Source organism: Phocoena phocoena, chromosome 13, assembly GCF_963924675.1.
Source record: "Phocoena phocoena chromosome 13, mPhoPho1.1, whole genome shotgun sequence".
NCBI lineage: Eukaryota > Metazoa > Chordata > Mammalia > Artiodactyla > Phocoenidae > Phocoena > Phocoena phocoena.
Window position 1 is genome coordinate 90442567 of NC_089231.1, and position 16139 is coordinate 90458705.

At 44.6% G+C, this 16139-nt stretch overlaps 1 protein-coding gene across 1 annotated transcript; it reads left to right on the forward strand.

Annotated features, from left to right (window-relative positions):
• Window positions 1-7569: 7569 nt before the first annotated feature.
• ZNF10 (zinc finger protein 10) lies at window positions 7570-15450 on the forward strand. The gene is made up of 4 exons (XM_065890086.1): window positions 7570-7602; window positions 9117-9243; window positions 9589-9684; window positions 13988-15450. The coding sequence occupies exons 1-4, from the start codon at window positions 7570-7572 to the stop codon at window positions 15448-15450; spliced, it is 1719 nt and encodes a 572-aa protein (XP_065746158.1).
• Window positions 15451-16139: the final 689 nt, after the last annotated feature.

The following is a 16139-nucleotide window of genomic DNA, read 5'->3' on the forward strand; positions in this document are numbered from 1 at the left end:
CTCCGCCCTGGTGGTTGGCAGAATAGCAGCTCTCAAGACATCTGGGTCCTAACTGCCGGAAGCTGTGCCTGTATCAGCTTATTGGCAACAGGAACCGTGTAGATGCGATTCAGCTGAGCATCTTGGAACGGGGAGCCTGCCCTGGGTTATGTGGGTGGGACGGGGGGCAGAGGGTGAGGGTCGGAGGACTTGTGACATCGGAGGCGGCAGGGCACAGGGGGCAGTGACCTTGCTGCGGGCTTCCTGCCTGCAAGTCTGGTCCCTCCCTCCGAGCCGTTGAGCCCACCCCTGCCCTGCTTCACGCCCACAGACACGCCCAGGTCCCCATTTGATCCTACCACCTCTTCTAGCTCCGCCCTTTCACTGCTCTTCTCGCCTCCAAACTTTTCAGCCCTATTGTGGAATTTGTCTGCTGTTCCCGCTCTAGTGAACCTTCATCTAGCCAGTCAGGGCACTAGAATCCCTAATTCATCTGAACTCTGTTAATCCTCCCTTCCTTGAAATTCTCCCTTCTGGCTTCTGATATACATCTCTACAGCTCTTCTACAGATCTGTCTGTAGATCTTCTCATTCTCTGGTGGATCTTTCTCTGCTTCCTTTTTGGGCTTCCTTTTCTCCTCTGTTTTCTTCCTAGATACTAATTTATCCCACAATTTTTTTCCCTTTTGGATCCCCATGATTTTTTAAAATTAATTTATTTTTGGCTGCGCCAGGTCTCTGTTGCTGCGTGTGGGCTTTCTCTAGTTGCGGCGAGCAGGTGCTGCTCTTCGTTGTGGTGTGCGGGCTTCTCTTTGTGGTGGCTTCTCTTGTTGTGGAGCACGGGCTCTTGGCGCGCGGGCTTCAGGAGCTGTGGCACGCGGGCTTCAGTAGTTGTGGCTCGCGGGCTCTAGAGCACAGGCTCAGTAGTTGTGGTGCACGGGCTTAGTTGCTCCGCGGCATGTGGGATCTTCCTGGACCAGGGCTTGAACCCATGTCCCCTGCATTGGCAGGCGGATTCTTAACCACTGCGCCACCAGGGAAGTCCCTATCCCACAATTTTCTGGTCCTACAGTTTATTTTACTCTCCATGGTATCTTTGGTTGATTTTATACACTGCCATGGTGTCATCTGATAATGCTGTTACCCAGCTTTACCAGATGTTCTGTCTCCTGGTGAGCTTTATAGGAATCATGTCGCAGGGATGTATAATCTCCCTTAGACCCCATCTGTCTCCTTCACCTGCATCAGAGTAGATGAATACATCACCCCCAAATCTGTGACTAAAGATGCACCCCCACTCCCCGTCAAGAAGTTGTTCTGTTTGAGAATATAGCTGTGCAGCTTGAGTAGATCCAGGTAGAACAGAAATGCGGATGGCGGCTGATACAGCTGGATAACCCTCACATCTAAACGGGTCCTTCTCCCGCTCCCTTGTCTGGCTCATGCACCGTGTGCACAGCCAATCCTACCCCCGGACATTATTGTCCATTCTGTCACCCAGAAGCCTGGGGTCACCTTGAACCCTTAACCCGTATTCCCATCCACATCTAATCAATTCCATTGCTGCGCTCCTTTGTGCTCCTGTATTCTGGATCACAGTTTCCCTTCTGCCTGGTTTCTTTGCAGGTGTTTCATCCCCCTCTAGTCCATCACACAACTACCTCAAAGGCAGACACATCTGTTGTCATTGCCCAGCTGACAGCATGTAGGCAAGAGTCTGTGTTTCTGAGGATGGCACTTTGGGCCTCTGTGACCTCGACCTGGCCTGTTTCTGACTGCTCCCTGCCCTGCATCACATTCGACGGCCACACTGAGCTTCTCCCCCTACGTCACCGTCGAAGGCCCTGCTTTTGTTCATGGTTCCCCACCCTCGCTTATCTGCCTGAACTCAGACGCGCTGTGGACTCAGCCTTAGACCCCCAGCTCGTGCTGGCTTCTGTCTGTGCTCCATGGAGGTTGGTTTCTTCAGCTTGCCTCAGCTGCTGAGGGCAGGGATAAATGCTTCGCTCACGTTTTATCCCCTGGGCGTGGGACACAGCCGGGATCATAGTAAAGTGTTCAGGAATGATTTAGAAAAATGACAGAAGATCACAATAGTTATCAGCTTACCTGCTGTTTCCCTAAATACAAATGAAAACTCATCCCGGTGTCCCTCCCCTGGCAATATCTGTTGTTACGTTAGAGAAGTCAGTTTTGTTCAGTTGCATAAGAATATCCTTTGTAAATCTGGTGTCTGATGGAAGGATCTGATTACCCCCAAGAAATGGTAGAAACTGAGAATTAAATAGACTCCATGACAGCTGGGGTCAGTGGCTGCCAACCGTGGTGCACGTCGCACGTCAGAAGCACCTGCAGTGCTCCCTCCCCAGGGAGTTAAATGAGAAGCTCTTGGTGGGGGAGGGTGGCGTGGGACCCAGGTATTAATAACTTATTAATATAGGGGAAAGGCCAGTGTGCAATCAGGGCTATAAACTGCCAGTTTAGATAAAGTTTTAAGTAAATTATCTAGAAGTGGGCGTTAAGGGAAATTAGGGTGACATAAGACTATTTGCTTTAAATCATAAAACAGGAGAGTCACTGGAATGAACCTTAGATGTCCATGTAAACTGGAGTCTGTATATAGTTTGTTTTTTTTCTTTTTAAATAAGATCCTATTGAAAGTTTATCAGTGACCAGAAATTTCCTGCCTCTTTCTGTGACCTGATCTGTTACCAGGTGTCGTTTGATTAATGGTGTCTTATTATTATTGACTTGTAATTGACTTCTTTGTGACTCCACACATTTTTCCTAATTCTGCCCTCTGGAACAACTCAGAATAAATATTATCCCTGTGGACTTCCCTGGTGGTGCAGTGGTTAGGAATCTGCCTGCCAATGCAGGGAATACGAGTTCGATCCTTGGTCTGGGAATATGCCACATGCTGCAGAGCAACTAAGCCCGTGCACCACAAGTACCGAGCCTGAGCGCTAGAGCCCGCGAGCCACAACTACTGAGCCCACAAACCACAACTACTGAGCCTGTGCTCTAGAGCCCACGAGCCACAACTACTGAGCCCGTGTGCCACAACTACTGAAGCCCGCTCGCCTAGAGCCCGTGCTCCGCAACAAGAGAAGCCACCGCAGTGAGAAGCCTGTGCACCGCAACGAAGAGTAGCCCCTGCTCGCCACAACTAGAGAAAGCCCACACACAGCAACAAAGACCCAACGTAGCCAAAAAAAGAAAACATAAAATGTTTAAAAATATGTATATTATCCCTGTTCCACAGGACCTGTAAATGTGTGAAGACCATTCTCTTGCTTCACCCAAGTAATTTCTTATGCAGGCTGGACGTCCGTGGTTATTTCAGCCTTTACTCACCTGGGCTCAGTGAGGGAGGGGCCTATCTGAACAGCCGCTGCTCTGGGCTCAGCCCCTGGAATAGTACTTGGCATGTGGTTCGTGAGCCCTTGGTTAACATCTGGATCAAGAAGGTGTGAACAAGGAACACACGCGTTCATCCCACCTTTCCATCCTGCTGACTGGATTCTGACTCCTGGAAATGAGCCTGTGCTCCTCTGATGATACCCCACAGAGAACACGTGTCTGCTTCTGTGTCTTAACTCCCACAGCTGGTGTGTTCAGCTAAAATTACTCAAGTTTCTGGGGAAGGGTTAAAAGAAGTAAGGACGGACCTGTGCCTGGCATCAGAGATCTCACCCCAAGCAGACATGACCTTGGGCAGGTAGCTGTGCTCTCTGGCTGTACTTTTGTTCAGTTCATGTTGCTTCCTGTCCTAGGGACTGTGGGAGCACAGAGGTGAAAGAACACTAAACCTTCCTGGAGAAGTTAGGGAATGACACAGGAAAGGGTGATGTTTGATCTTGCAGGATGGGTAGGATTTTACCAAGCGGCACGAAAGGGCAGAGCCTTCCTGGCCTAGGACTAGGGCGTGTGAAGAGGTTGGGCAGTTCAGGTGGTACAGCATGGATGGGTGGGTGGGGGGGTTGTAGTTTGATGGGACATTTAGGGCTAGTGAGGGAGAAAAGGGCCCGCCACAGAGAACCCTAAATCCATGCTGAGGACTTGGTCCGTTTTCCTGTGAGTACTGGGAGATCAGCAGAGAATTCTAATCAAGAAGCGCAGCTTACGTGTTTTACAGAGATGATGCTGATGTGGACACTCGTCGGAGTGAGAAAGTCCGGAGGCGGAGAAGCCAAGCCTGAGCCAAGGCCGTGGGATCTGGAGGGGTGGGGGCTAGAGAAACGTCTAGGAGGGGATTTACAGGCTGTAGTAACTGATTGGATGTTAAGAGGACAGGGTCTAGAAAGATACTTGCGTTACTTGTCCCTAGATGTCGTGTATGTTTTTAATTAACAAGCAGATAATCCTTACCGTGTGTCAGGCACTGTTTTCTGTGTTTTACAAATATGGACTCATTTAATTCTCGTAATAACCTATGGTAGGCACTATTTAGTCCCCACTGTACAGATGAAGAGGCCGAGATACTGAAAGGTTAAGAAGCCACCTGTGAGCAGTGGAGCGGGGTCTGAACCTAGGCAGTCTGGCTGCAGAAGCCATGCTGTTAACCAGTTGGGAATATTCACTTGAGGTTGGGGAAGATGTAGGGGCAGAGGACAGAGTGATCTGTTCATTCCAGCCCAGCACTGAGCCTGTCGTGAGCCAACAATGGGATGGACCATGGGGTAAAACGAGTAGGTGTGCTCTGTGCCCTGGAAGTGCCCAGGGGGCCATTGAAACGGCGGAGACTGGGAAAGACAGAGAAGCAACAAAGGGTGACCTACATTTAAGCTAATCATAATTTTAAATTTTTATTAGTATTTTTAATTTTAAAAAATGGATGTATAGTTGATTTACAGTGTTGTGTTAATTACTGCTGAACAGGGAATTCCCTGCGGGTCCAGTGGTTAGGACTCTGTGCTTTCATTGCTGAAGATGTGGGTTCAATCCCTGGTCGGGGAACTAAGATCCCGCAAGCCGTGTGATGTGGCTAAAAGAAAAAAAAAAAGTTACTGCTGTACAGCAAAGTGATTCAGTTATGTGTGTGTACATTCTCTTTTTTCATATTCTTTTCCATTATGGTTTATCATAGGCTATTGAGTATAATTCCCTGTGCTCTACGGTAGGACCTTGTCGTCTGTCCATTCTATATATAACAGTTTGCATCTGCTGACCCCAGACTCCCAATCCTCCCCTCCCCCTCGGCCACTGAAAGTCTGTTTTCTATGTCTGTGGGTCTTTTTCTGTTTCATAGCTAAGTTCATTTGTGTCATATTTTAGATTCCACACGTAAGTGTTATCGTATGGTATTTGTCTTTCTTTTTCTGAATTACTTCACTTAGTATGATAATCTCTAGTTGCATCTAATCATAATTTTTTAAGTCATTAGAGAAGACTAAGAAGTACCAAGCTGTATAGAGGAAAACTAAGTGAGGAGCTACCAAAGTCAGTAAAGAGGTTCAAGAACAATTGAGAGGCCAGCGGTGCCTCTATAACAGGTGTCATTGGTGAAAACCAGTTTAGCACTGGTGAGGGGGTCAGAAACCGTAGTGCTTTTATTCATGTACAATAAGTATGGGTAGAATTGAAATGGAAATCCTTAAGATCTCCAGAAGACAAAGGGGGCAAACAGTGTAAAAGAAAGCAAATACAGAAGAGCCATCAACATAAACATATGGAAAATATTCAGACCTAGTATTCAAAAGGTGGAAATTAAAGATACAATCTAAATTTAAAACAAGTTAAAAGTGCAGTGTTTATAGACGTCTACTTCTGTCCAAGATGGAGTAACAGGGAGGGGATTTACCTATCCTCTTGCCCAAACAAACAGCAACAACAACAAAAAGACAAAAGACAGGAAACAGTCGTTTAAAGACATTCGATATCAGACCACAAAGGACAGTTATCCCTGAGAGATGGAAAACCAAGCAGGTTAGCCCTCTGACTGCCCCGGTTTATTGCCTTGAGTGGGTTTCCAGGTTACAGCAGAGGTAGGGGAAGCTGAGAGGGGCTGAGCAGACCCTGAGTCCAGAATGCAGAGCTGAGGCTGGGGAGGGCAGGGCAGCAGCCCTCACAGAGTGCAGAGGGTGCCCTTGAGTGTTCACACAAGGCACACACGGGGGAGGAAGCTGCAGGGAACAGCGTGTGGCGTTCACATGGGGGTTATGGCCATTACTGCTGGCCAGGCGGGAAAGCTCTCCTGATTCCTGGAGCATTGGGAGTGGAGCTCCATGAAGCACTGAAAGGAAAAATACCTGTCTGCTTAGGATCCTATATTTGGCAAAAGTATATTTCAACAACAAAGGCAAGACAACCTCCAGAATGGGAGAAAATATTTGGAAGTTATATTATCTGATAAGGGTTTACTATCCAGAATAGATAAGGAACTACAGTTCAACAACTAAAAGACAACTGACCCGGGCTTCCCTGGTGGCGCAGTGATTGAGAGTCTGCCTGCCGATGCAGGGGACACGGGTTCGCGCCCCGGTCCGGGAAGATCCCACATGCCGCGGAGCGGCTGGGCCCGTGAACCATGGCCGCTGAGTCTGCGCGTCCGGAGCCTGTGCTCCGCAACGGGAGAGGCCACAGCAGTGAGAGGCCCGCGTACCGCAAAAAAAAAAAAAAAAAAAAAGACAATGACCCAATTTAAAAATAGGTAAAGTACTTGAACATACATTTCTCCAAAGAAGATACACAAATGGCCAGTAAGCATATGAACATAATGCAAATCAAAAGCACAGTGAGATACCACTTCACCCCTACTAAGATGGCTATATAATTTAAAAGATGGCACAAGTGTTGGCAAGCATGGGGGGAAGTTGGAACCCTTGTACATTACTTGTATGAAAGTAAAATGATGCAGCCACTATGGAAAACAGTTTGGTGGGTTCTCAAAAAGCTAAACATAAAATTACAGTATGAGCCAGCAATTCCACTCCTAGGTATACCCGTCAGCAGATGAGTGGATAAACAAAATGTGGTAGGTCCATACAGCGGATTATTATTCAGCCATTAGAGTGAACTACTGATACGGGCTACAACATGCATGAACCTTGAAAACATGATGCTGAGTGAAATAAGCCTGACACGAAAGGGCAAATATCGTATGATTCCCTTTTAACCTATAAGGGAAAAGAATCTGAAAAAGAATATATATATATATATATGTATATATATGTAAAACTGAGTCACTTCGCTGTACACCTGGAACTACCACAACGTTGTAAATCAGCCATACTTCAGTAATAAAAGGGATTTTTTAAAAATAAGAGGATTTGATGTAGTATTAGAAGCATTCAGTTCCAAATGAAATTTAGCATGGAACTCTAGAGGTTGCAGGGTGTGGGAGAGGCAGTCTTTGGAGCTCTTTTCTTCCTACTCTTGGGGATTTCGGGCACTATAGGTGTATTTCTGGAACAGTCAGATGTCGTCTGGTTGTGTGGATATATAGGTACAGCAGTTGGTCTGAGGGAATCTAGACTTGCGATTAATGAGAACCAGGTCACAGCACCTCTCCTCAAGTTTCTGCCTTTTCTGCAGCTTCACCTGCTTGGGATCTCCTGTTACTCAGGAAGCGTCAGGAACGAGGAGGGCATGGAGGCCGAGTTGCTAACTGCCCGGTCCCACGTAAGTTGGGCTGCCTTCATTCTTTTTTGTTTTCCAACTGAGAATCCCTTTTTAGTTAAGGGGTCTTAAGGGGTCCGTATCTCAGACACTTCCTCCAATAGACTAGCACTGTTTGTTTGCTTTATTTATAGCTGTAGTTTTATTTCCTTTCATATCAAAGAAACACAACTTGAACAGAAATGTGTGAAATATTGAGGACTCTGATGAGATGCTCTTTCGTCTACAATGAGGAATGACTGAGCACACAGCAAGCTTTCTCCCTTCAAGATGATGACAGAACTGGGATGTTGGTGCCTTTCTGAGGGATTCTCTGGTCCCTGGTGGTCTTGGGTGTGGGGCTGGTGTGTTAATTCCTTCCTGGGGACTGCCTGTGGAGGAGCTTGGGGACAAGTTAGGTAATTATCCAGGAGTAACTGCAACCAAGATAGGAAGAGCCCCGGGAGAGGGTGGGTCCTCTGGGGACAGAGAGATGGGTGGGGGACCCTCCTTCAGCCTCACTCAGCTTTGCCCCTAGGTGATCCCTCATACTTTACTTCTACGTGTATTCAAAACCCCACCAGAAAGCATAGTCTTTGCTTTTGGCTGTCCTACATATTTTGAAGGATTTACGAGAAGAAAAGTAGTCTACTGTATTTACCCAGATATTTACCCTTTTTCTTTCTCATTCATCATTCCTGAGATTTAAAGTTTCTCTCTTGTATCATTTCCCTTCTGCCTGAAGAATTACCTTTAGCATACTTTTAGAGCAGGTCTGCTGGTAACAAATCCTGTTTGTTTAACTTTCTTTGAGAATGTATTTTTCATCATTCCTGAAAGATATTTTCACCTAATAATTGAAATTCTGGCATGGCAGTTCTTTTCTTTTGGCATTAAAAAATCCCCACTATTCCACTGTCGTTTTCCCTTCACGGTCTTTGATGAGAAACACTCAGTTATTCAAATGGGTTTTTTTCTGTGTGTCATCTATAGATCCTTTTGATGTGTCTCATAAAGGCCTTGCTTCTGTATCTATTGTTTTATCACTATTAAAATATAATCTCTTCTCTATTTTTTAAATGCCTACCAATATTTAGGAAAAATGTTTTGTAAATTTATTTTAGGTCATAAAACATGGCTATGTTGGTCTCTTAAGCGTAAAGTTGCACTTGAGCTCAAGACTGTTTTTCCCTTCTTCTCCTGCCTTGTGTTAGGTTCTAATTATTTTACATAAGTGTAGATTAACTGATTCTCCTTGCTTTAGCTGTTTACAACATACTTGATTTAAATGAAAGTGTTTCTGACAGTTTCTAAACTGAAAGCATAACATGGAACAGGTGTCTAGACAGTACGTACTTAATACCATTCCTTTTAGGACTTGTCCAGAATTCAACGTAAATACTACTCACTCCTAGAATGAGTTCTATTCTATCCTGTTTCCCTACCCAAGTGCTATCTGCCTAATCTCTCTTTCTATCAATATTTGGGAAAGGGAGGGCAGAGATATACATCAGGCTCAAATTTGCTTTGTGTTGTAGACACTGGTGACCTTCAAGGACATACTTGTGGACTTCACGAGGGAGGAGTGGAAGCTGCTGGGCCCTACTCAGCAGCTCATGTACAAAGATGTGATGTTGGAGAACTACAGAAACCTGGTGTCCTTGGGTGAGATGGACCTCTGGGGGTTTTGGGTTCCTCATTGATCAAAAGGTATGGAGAGCCTGAAGCATACATTGGAGTGTGAGCTTGGGGCCAGGGACCTAATTTCTTTGGGGCATGGAACAGGGTTTTCGTACTCCTTCTGCTTTTATGGAAAAAAAAAATTGTTTTGGTTTGCTGAATTTTAAGAAATGTGTGTTTTGCTGCCTCTGTAGCCCTACCTTGTCTACTCTTCAGAGCCCCCCAGGACTATTGAAGGGGTCCGGGGTTGGGGGTGAACTGGGATGCTTCTTTGTGTCCAGCCCAGAGCTCCCAACCCTTGCCCAGTTCTTTATCTTTCACTGGGAACAGGGCATCAGCTTCCCAAGCCAGAGGTGATCCTGCAGTTGGAGAAGGGGGAGGAGCCATGGCTGTTGGAGAGAGGGATTCACCAAGAGACCTATCCAGGTGAGAACCAGACCACCCGTTTGGGGCAGGAGTCCCTGGCGAGAGTGGTCACTAGTTCTCTGCATTTCAAATGTGAGGACTGGGTTTATTTAGCTTCGGTTTCCCCACTGCTAGTCTGCTTTCTAGTCTTGTCACACTTCCATTTGCATTCATTAAAATTATCTTTCTGATGTTTCCATCTCCGGGCTATTGTATAAAGAAGATGTGGCACATATATACAATGGAATATTACTCAGCCATAAAAAGAAACGAAATTGAGCTATTTGTAATGAGGTGGATAGACCTAGAGTCTGTCATACAGAGTGAAGTAAGTCAGAAAGAAAAAGACAAATACCGTATGCTAACACATATATATGGAATTTAAGAAGAAAAAAAAATGTCATGAAGAACCTAGGGGTAAGACAGGAATAAAGACACAGACCTACTGGAGAACGGACTTGAGGATATGGGGAGGGGGAAGGGTGAGCTGTGACAGGGCGAGAGAGAGTCATGGATATATACACACTAACAAATGTAAGGTAGATAGCTAGTGGGAAGCAGCCGCGTGGCACAGGGATATCGGCTCGGTGCTTTGTGACCGCCTGGAGGGGTGGGATAGGGAGGGTGGGAGGGAGGGAGACGCAAGAGGGAAGAGATATGGGAACATATGTATATGTATAACTGATTCACTTTGTTATAAAGCAGAAACTAACACACCATTGTAAAGCAATTATACCCCAATAAAGATGTTAAAAAAAAATTATCTTTCTGTTTCAGTGCTTGGTTCCAGCCCTGTTCATTTTGCTTTCCTGATTATCACTACTAACTCAAGCATCTGCGTCCTCTTATCTTTCATAGAATTATTCTATTACCTTTGCCTGTCTTTTCCCTGTCCTGTGTCCCTTCCCACAGCCTTTGATCTGCTGCTCTGCGTAAGCTCTGCCGTGGGACCCCATCGCCTGCCCCTGCTCTGAGTTTGTTTTTTGCTGGTTAGCAAATTGCAGCAGAGGCGTCACCAATCCCTGTTGACTTAACCCTCCTTCCTTTCCAGAATTGCTGCTCTCAAAAACACCTGTTTTCTCATAATCTAGCTCTTTATTTAATTTTTTTTTCATTTTAATCTTAATATCTGTAAAATGCAGACCACTGTGTGGATTTCTAGCATCAGTCCTTTCCCCAGCTCCCCTGTGTAGAGAAGATCAGCCTTCTGGGTTAAGAAATGAAGGCAGTGCTTCATCTTCCTCCTGTTCTGTTCTCTCTGAGCGATGCTGTCTCTGACCCCTGTCTCTAAACTCAGTGCTCTGATGTCTTTCTCCTTAGCCCAGCCATCTGGGGGGGTTGCTGTCTGGACCTTGCTTCTGATGGCCAACTCCATGTGCTAGTGACCCACGTTGGCTCCTGGGGACACATGGCCTCCCAGGCCCGGTGCAGTCTAGGCACCTCGTAATCCTCTGGCACTCACGTCCATTCATGTCAGGCATTTCCCTGAACCTCAGGCTGTGAGTGTGATGGGAATGAAGTCGTTAGCGTCTCGTTAGCCGTCCTCTATGTTTCACCTCCAGTCCTTTTCTGTGAAACCTTTTGGCTTATTAAGTACAAGTTCCTTCTTTTTCTGAGCTTCCACTTTGTTTCTACTTTTAAATGTCATAAATTTTGTTTTTGACTTTTTTTACATTGGGTCTCGTAGGTGACTGTGGCCAGTACCTGTCTCAGGGCAGGTCCCTCAGACACTGGGAAGTACTTGATCAGTCAGCTGCTTTGGGGCCATGGCAGGAAAGACTGTTCTCTGTTTCCTTTCATTTCCCTATTTCTTCCTGTCCTTATTTTTTCCATTCATGTGTTCAGTTTAGCAGGCTTTCCTGGATGTCTGTTGACAAGTATCCAAAAATAACTGACTATAACCAGCAGTTTAAATTTTTAATGGGAAATTTGTTGTCAAAAGAAATACTGAAATTCCATGTATGTGCTTAATCGACTGGAATTTAAGGGAATCTACAAGCTCTGGGAACTTCATTATCAAAATGAAAAGTATAATGGGTGATGGCTTTAAAAACTCGGTTGATGAATTGATTAATGGATGCTTCAGATTTTGAAGATAACACACCTGAGTTATCTTCCACGTTACAGAACACATGGAAGATTTTTAGGACTTTAATGCATCTGTGTTTTCTGTTGCTTTCTCCAGACTTGTCTTTCCATACCCAGCCCTACCCCTCATCACACATGTTCATTCTAGAATTTTCCAGTTGGCATTAGTAGTTTGAAAAACTCCTCCATGGGATTCTGATGCACTGGGTGGAGGAGAGGGAAAAGATGGTATATGTCCTGTCAAAACTCATCAAGGTAGAGGTGTGTGTATATGTAATGGAGTATTATTTATCCTTAAAAAGGAAGGAAATAACTGCAGTTTGCTACAACGTAGATGAACTTTGAGGACATTATGCTGGGTGAAATAAGCTAGTCTCAGAAGGACAAATAGTGTATGATTCCACATATGTAAGGTACTTGAAGTAGCCAAAATTATAAAGATACAAAGTATAATGGTGATTGCTGGGAGCTGGGTTGAGAGGAGATTGGGTCCTTATTGTTTGATAGGTATGGAGTTTCAGTTTTATAAGATGAAAATGGATGGTGGTGATGGCTGTACAACAATGTGAATATACTTAATACTTGAATTGTGCACTTAAAAATGGTTAAGATGGTGCATTTTACGTTATATGTATTGTTTTAATCACAATTTTAAAAAAAAGAAATCAGGGTGGGGAAGAAACTAGCAACTAACAGAGCTGGGAATGAAAATGAGGACTGGGAAGGGGGTTTGGGTTGTACAAAGGAGGCAGTTAGGAGCCTGGCACAGGGGTTGTTTACCAGGGATTATTTCCTGTGGCAGCCAAAACAAAGTTCCACAAACTGGGTGGCTTAAATCAACACATTTATTGTCTCACAGTTCTAGAGGTCAGAAGTCTCTAGAACTGTGTGGGCAGGCCGTGTGCCCTCTGGGGCTGCAGGGGAGGGTCCTTCCCGCCTCTTCCAGCTCTGGTGCCCCAGGTGCCCCTTGGCTTGTAGACACATCACCTCACCCAGCTTCCATCTTCACATGGCCGCCTCCCCTGTGTACCTGCCTGTGTATCTTCTCTCCTTTTCTTGTAAGGACACCAGTCAGACTGGATTAGGGCCCTCCTACACCAGTACTACTGCATCTTAACTAATTACATCTGCAATGATCCTATTTCCAAATAAGGTCATAACCTGTGATATTGGGGGTTAAGACTTAAGCATATCTCCTCTGGGGAACACAATTCACCCCATACACCAAGTAAGAGAAGAGTATTGTCCCACTTATGTAGGAAGAGGTGGTATTGGGTAAATAGTGGATCTTTTTCTAGATTTCAGAACCAAACATTTTAGCTGAAAGGCATTGAGAAACAAACGCAGGCTCTGAACCAGGGAAAATAATTTGCAGTAATACACATGCATATAAACAGAAGGGCGAAAAGTCCAGGAGAATGTGGGTTAGGGTTCAGGTTCTGAGTTAGTGTCCTGCATTAGTCCTGTCAGTTTTAATTAAGTCTTGGTGTCTCAGAGCAAAGGAATCAAAGTAGAAGATGGGGATGATGATACCAGTGAGCATTACAAACCGTACTGCTTCGGTGATGAGCTCCCACCTTATATGATGCTTAGGATAACCTTATAGGTCCTTAAATGACAGAGAAGCAATATGATTTTTGAAAACTTTAGCAACTTGTCTAAATTCACCACTAGTAGTAGCAAAGTGTAGGTTAGAACCTGTGTCTGGGTCCCTTCTGTGCAGTCACCCTGCCAGCCGACCCCATGGCCTTTCTGAGAGGTTTGCTCTGTCAGTCACATGTAATCATTCTGTACTGCTTTGGTGGCATAGATAGAAGCCATTTCCTGCCACATGGCTGCTTTCATGATTTCGGAATGTGAAGAGTTCATGTCGGGGAAGGGCCTGGCAGCAAGGAGTCACGTCAGGTTCTTGTATCATTAATAGTCGGGTTAGATCGTGGCAGTGCAGCGCTTTCTGGGTTTCCTTAATTGCCACCCCAGCACTGAATATCCTGATCCCATGTGTCATAGCCAGTCCTGTGGCTTCTCTTACCCTCTTTGCTCCTTTTATGTGCATATTATAGCCCGGCCCATTTCCTGTTAATGGGCATTCCTTCCCTTTGTCACTCTCTGTCAAGGTTACAAAACCATATTTAAAAGCAACTCTGCATGACTTACATACTTTTTTCTACATATATCCTACCATTCTGACCTTAATACTTTTTTTAGTTATGTAAAGCTTTTCCATTTCTTTCAGATTTGGAGACTGCAGTTGAAGTTAAATCATCAGCTTCCAGTAAGAGCATTTCTAAAGATAAACACTCCTGTGATGTTAAAATGAAAAGAATGGCAAAGAGTGATCTCTGGTATTTGTCACTGGAAGAAGTCTGGACACGTGAAGGTCAGTTGGACAGGCCCCAGGACAGCCAGGAGAGACATCTGAGGCAAGTGGCATTCACCCAAAAGAAAGCACTTCCTCAGGAGAGAGTCTGTGAAAATGGGAAATACAGGGGAAACTGTCTTCTTCCTGCTCAGCTAGTACTGCGAGAGTATTTTCATAAACATGACTCACATCCTAAAAGTTTGAAACATGATTTGGTTTTCAGTGGTCATCAGGAAAGTTATGCAAGCAACAGTAATGACTCTGGTCAAACCTTCTGTCAAAACATTCACCTTCTTCAATTTGCAAGAACTCAAGCAGGAGAAAAATCATACAGATGCCCTGATAACAACTCTCTTACTCATGGTACATCCCTTGGTATATCAAAGGGTACACATAGAGAGAAACCCTATGAATGTAAGGAATGTGGAAAATTCTTCAGCTGGCGCTCTAATCTTACCAGGCACCGGCTTATTCATACTGGAGAAAAACCCTATGAATGTAAAGAATGTGGAAAATCTTTCAGCCGGAGTTCTCACCTTATTGGACATCAAAAGACTCATACTGGTGAGGAACCCTATGAATGTAAAGAATGTGGGAAGTCCTTCAGCTGGTTCTCTCACCTTGTTACCCATCAGAGGACTCACACAGGAGACAAACTGTACACGTGTAATCAGTGTGGAAAGTCTTTTGTTCACAGCTCCAGGCTTATTCGGCACCAGAGAACTCATACTGGAGAGAAACCTTATGAGTGTGCCGAATGTGGGAAGTCTTTCAGACAGAGCACGCATCTCATTCTGCACCAGAGAACCCATGTTAGGGTGCGGCCCTACGAATGCAGTGACTGTGGGAAATCTTACAGCCAGAGGTCTCACCTTGTCGTCCATCATAGAACTCACACTGGGCTGAAGCCCTTTGAGTGCAAAGATTGCGGAAAATGCTTTAGTCGAAGCTCTCACCTTTTCTCACATCAGAGAACCCATACTGGGGAGAAACCATATGCATGCCATGACTGTGGAAAATCCTTCAGCCAGAGTTCTGCCCTCATTGTGCACCAGAGAATTCATACTGGAGAGAAACCATATGAATGCTGTCAGTGTGGGAAAGCCTTCATTCGGAAGAATGACCTTATTAAGCACCAGAGGGTTCATGTTGGAGAAGAGACCTATAAATGTAATCAGTGTGGGATCATCTTCAGCCAGAACTCTCCACGTATAGTATATCAAATAGCTCACACCGGAGAGCAGTTCCTAACATGTAATCAGTGTGGGACAGCACTTGTTAATAGCCCTAATCTTATTAGATACCAGACAAATCATATTAGAGAAAATGCATATTAATGTAATAAATATGGAATTCTTCACAAAGAGCAATAACTTTATTTAGCATTGGAGAACTCCTTCTGGAGAGGAGCTGCTTTCAGTCTTGTTACTACCCTTTTGTGCACTAGAGAATTGGTCCTGGAGGGGGAAAAACACACAAATTTCACTTTAGTATATCAGATTGTCTTCTTTTCCCAAATTCCCACAAAAGTAGTTGGACTGGGAGCATTCTTCCCCCAGCATTAAATGCTAAAATCTGAGAAGGAATGATTAAGTAAGTGAGTTATTGATAGATGATCCAACTTTGTTTCCTTCAAAAAAATAAATGAGAGTGCTACCTCAAAAAGGCAAATAAATGAGAGTTGCTGCTGAGGGGAATAAAAAATGGTTATAGTTATTGTAACAAACAATGGAAAATGATATTCCAGTGAATTAAGATGCCATTTTTTACTTGATTGTCCCTCTCTCCTGGGACATTTTGTAGTGTTTAGTCTGTTTTATGTGTCTGATATAAACCACATTTTGGCTAGCAGCAGGGAAAATCTTATCATGTGAGGCAGAGAAGGAAGAACACATTTACTATTAGTATCCAGTTTAAATATATTTGCATGTGGGTAACAATTGAAAATGTATCTATGGATAAATGAACAGAATTGACTTGTTAGATAAGGGAATTATGAGTGAGTTTTATAGTCTATTAGGTGTCA

Excerpts from the sequence above, each read along its gene's own strand:
- ZNF10 (XM_065890086.1), top strand. The coding sequence starts at position 7,570 with ATGGAGGCCGAGTTGCTAACTGCCCGGTCCCAC. Across the intron at positions 7,603-9,116 it reads TGCTAACTGCCCGGTCCCAC|ACACTGGTGACCTTCAAGGA; the intron begins GTAAGTTGGGCT and ends TTTGTGTTGTAG. Across the intron at positions 9,244-9,588 it reads CAGAAACCTGGTGTCCTTGG|GGCATCAGCTTCCCAAGCCA; the intron begins GTGAGATGGACC and ends CACTGGGAACAG.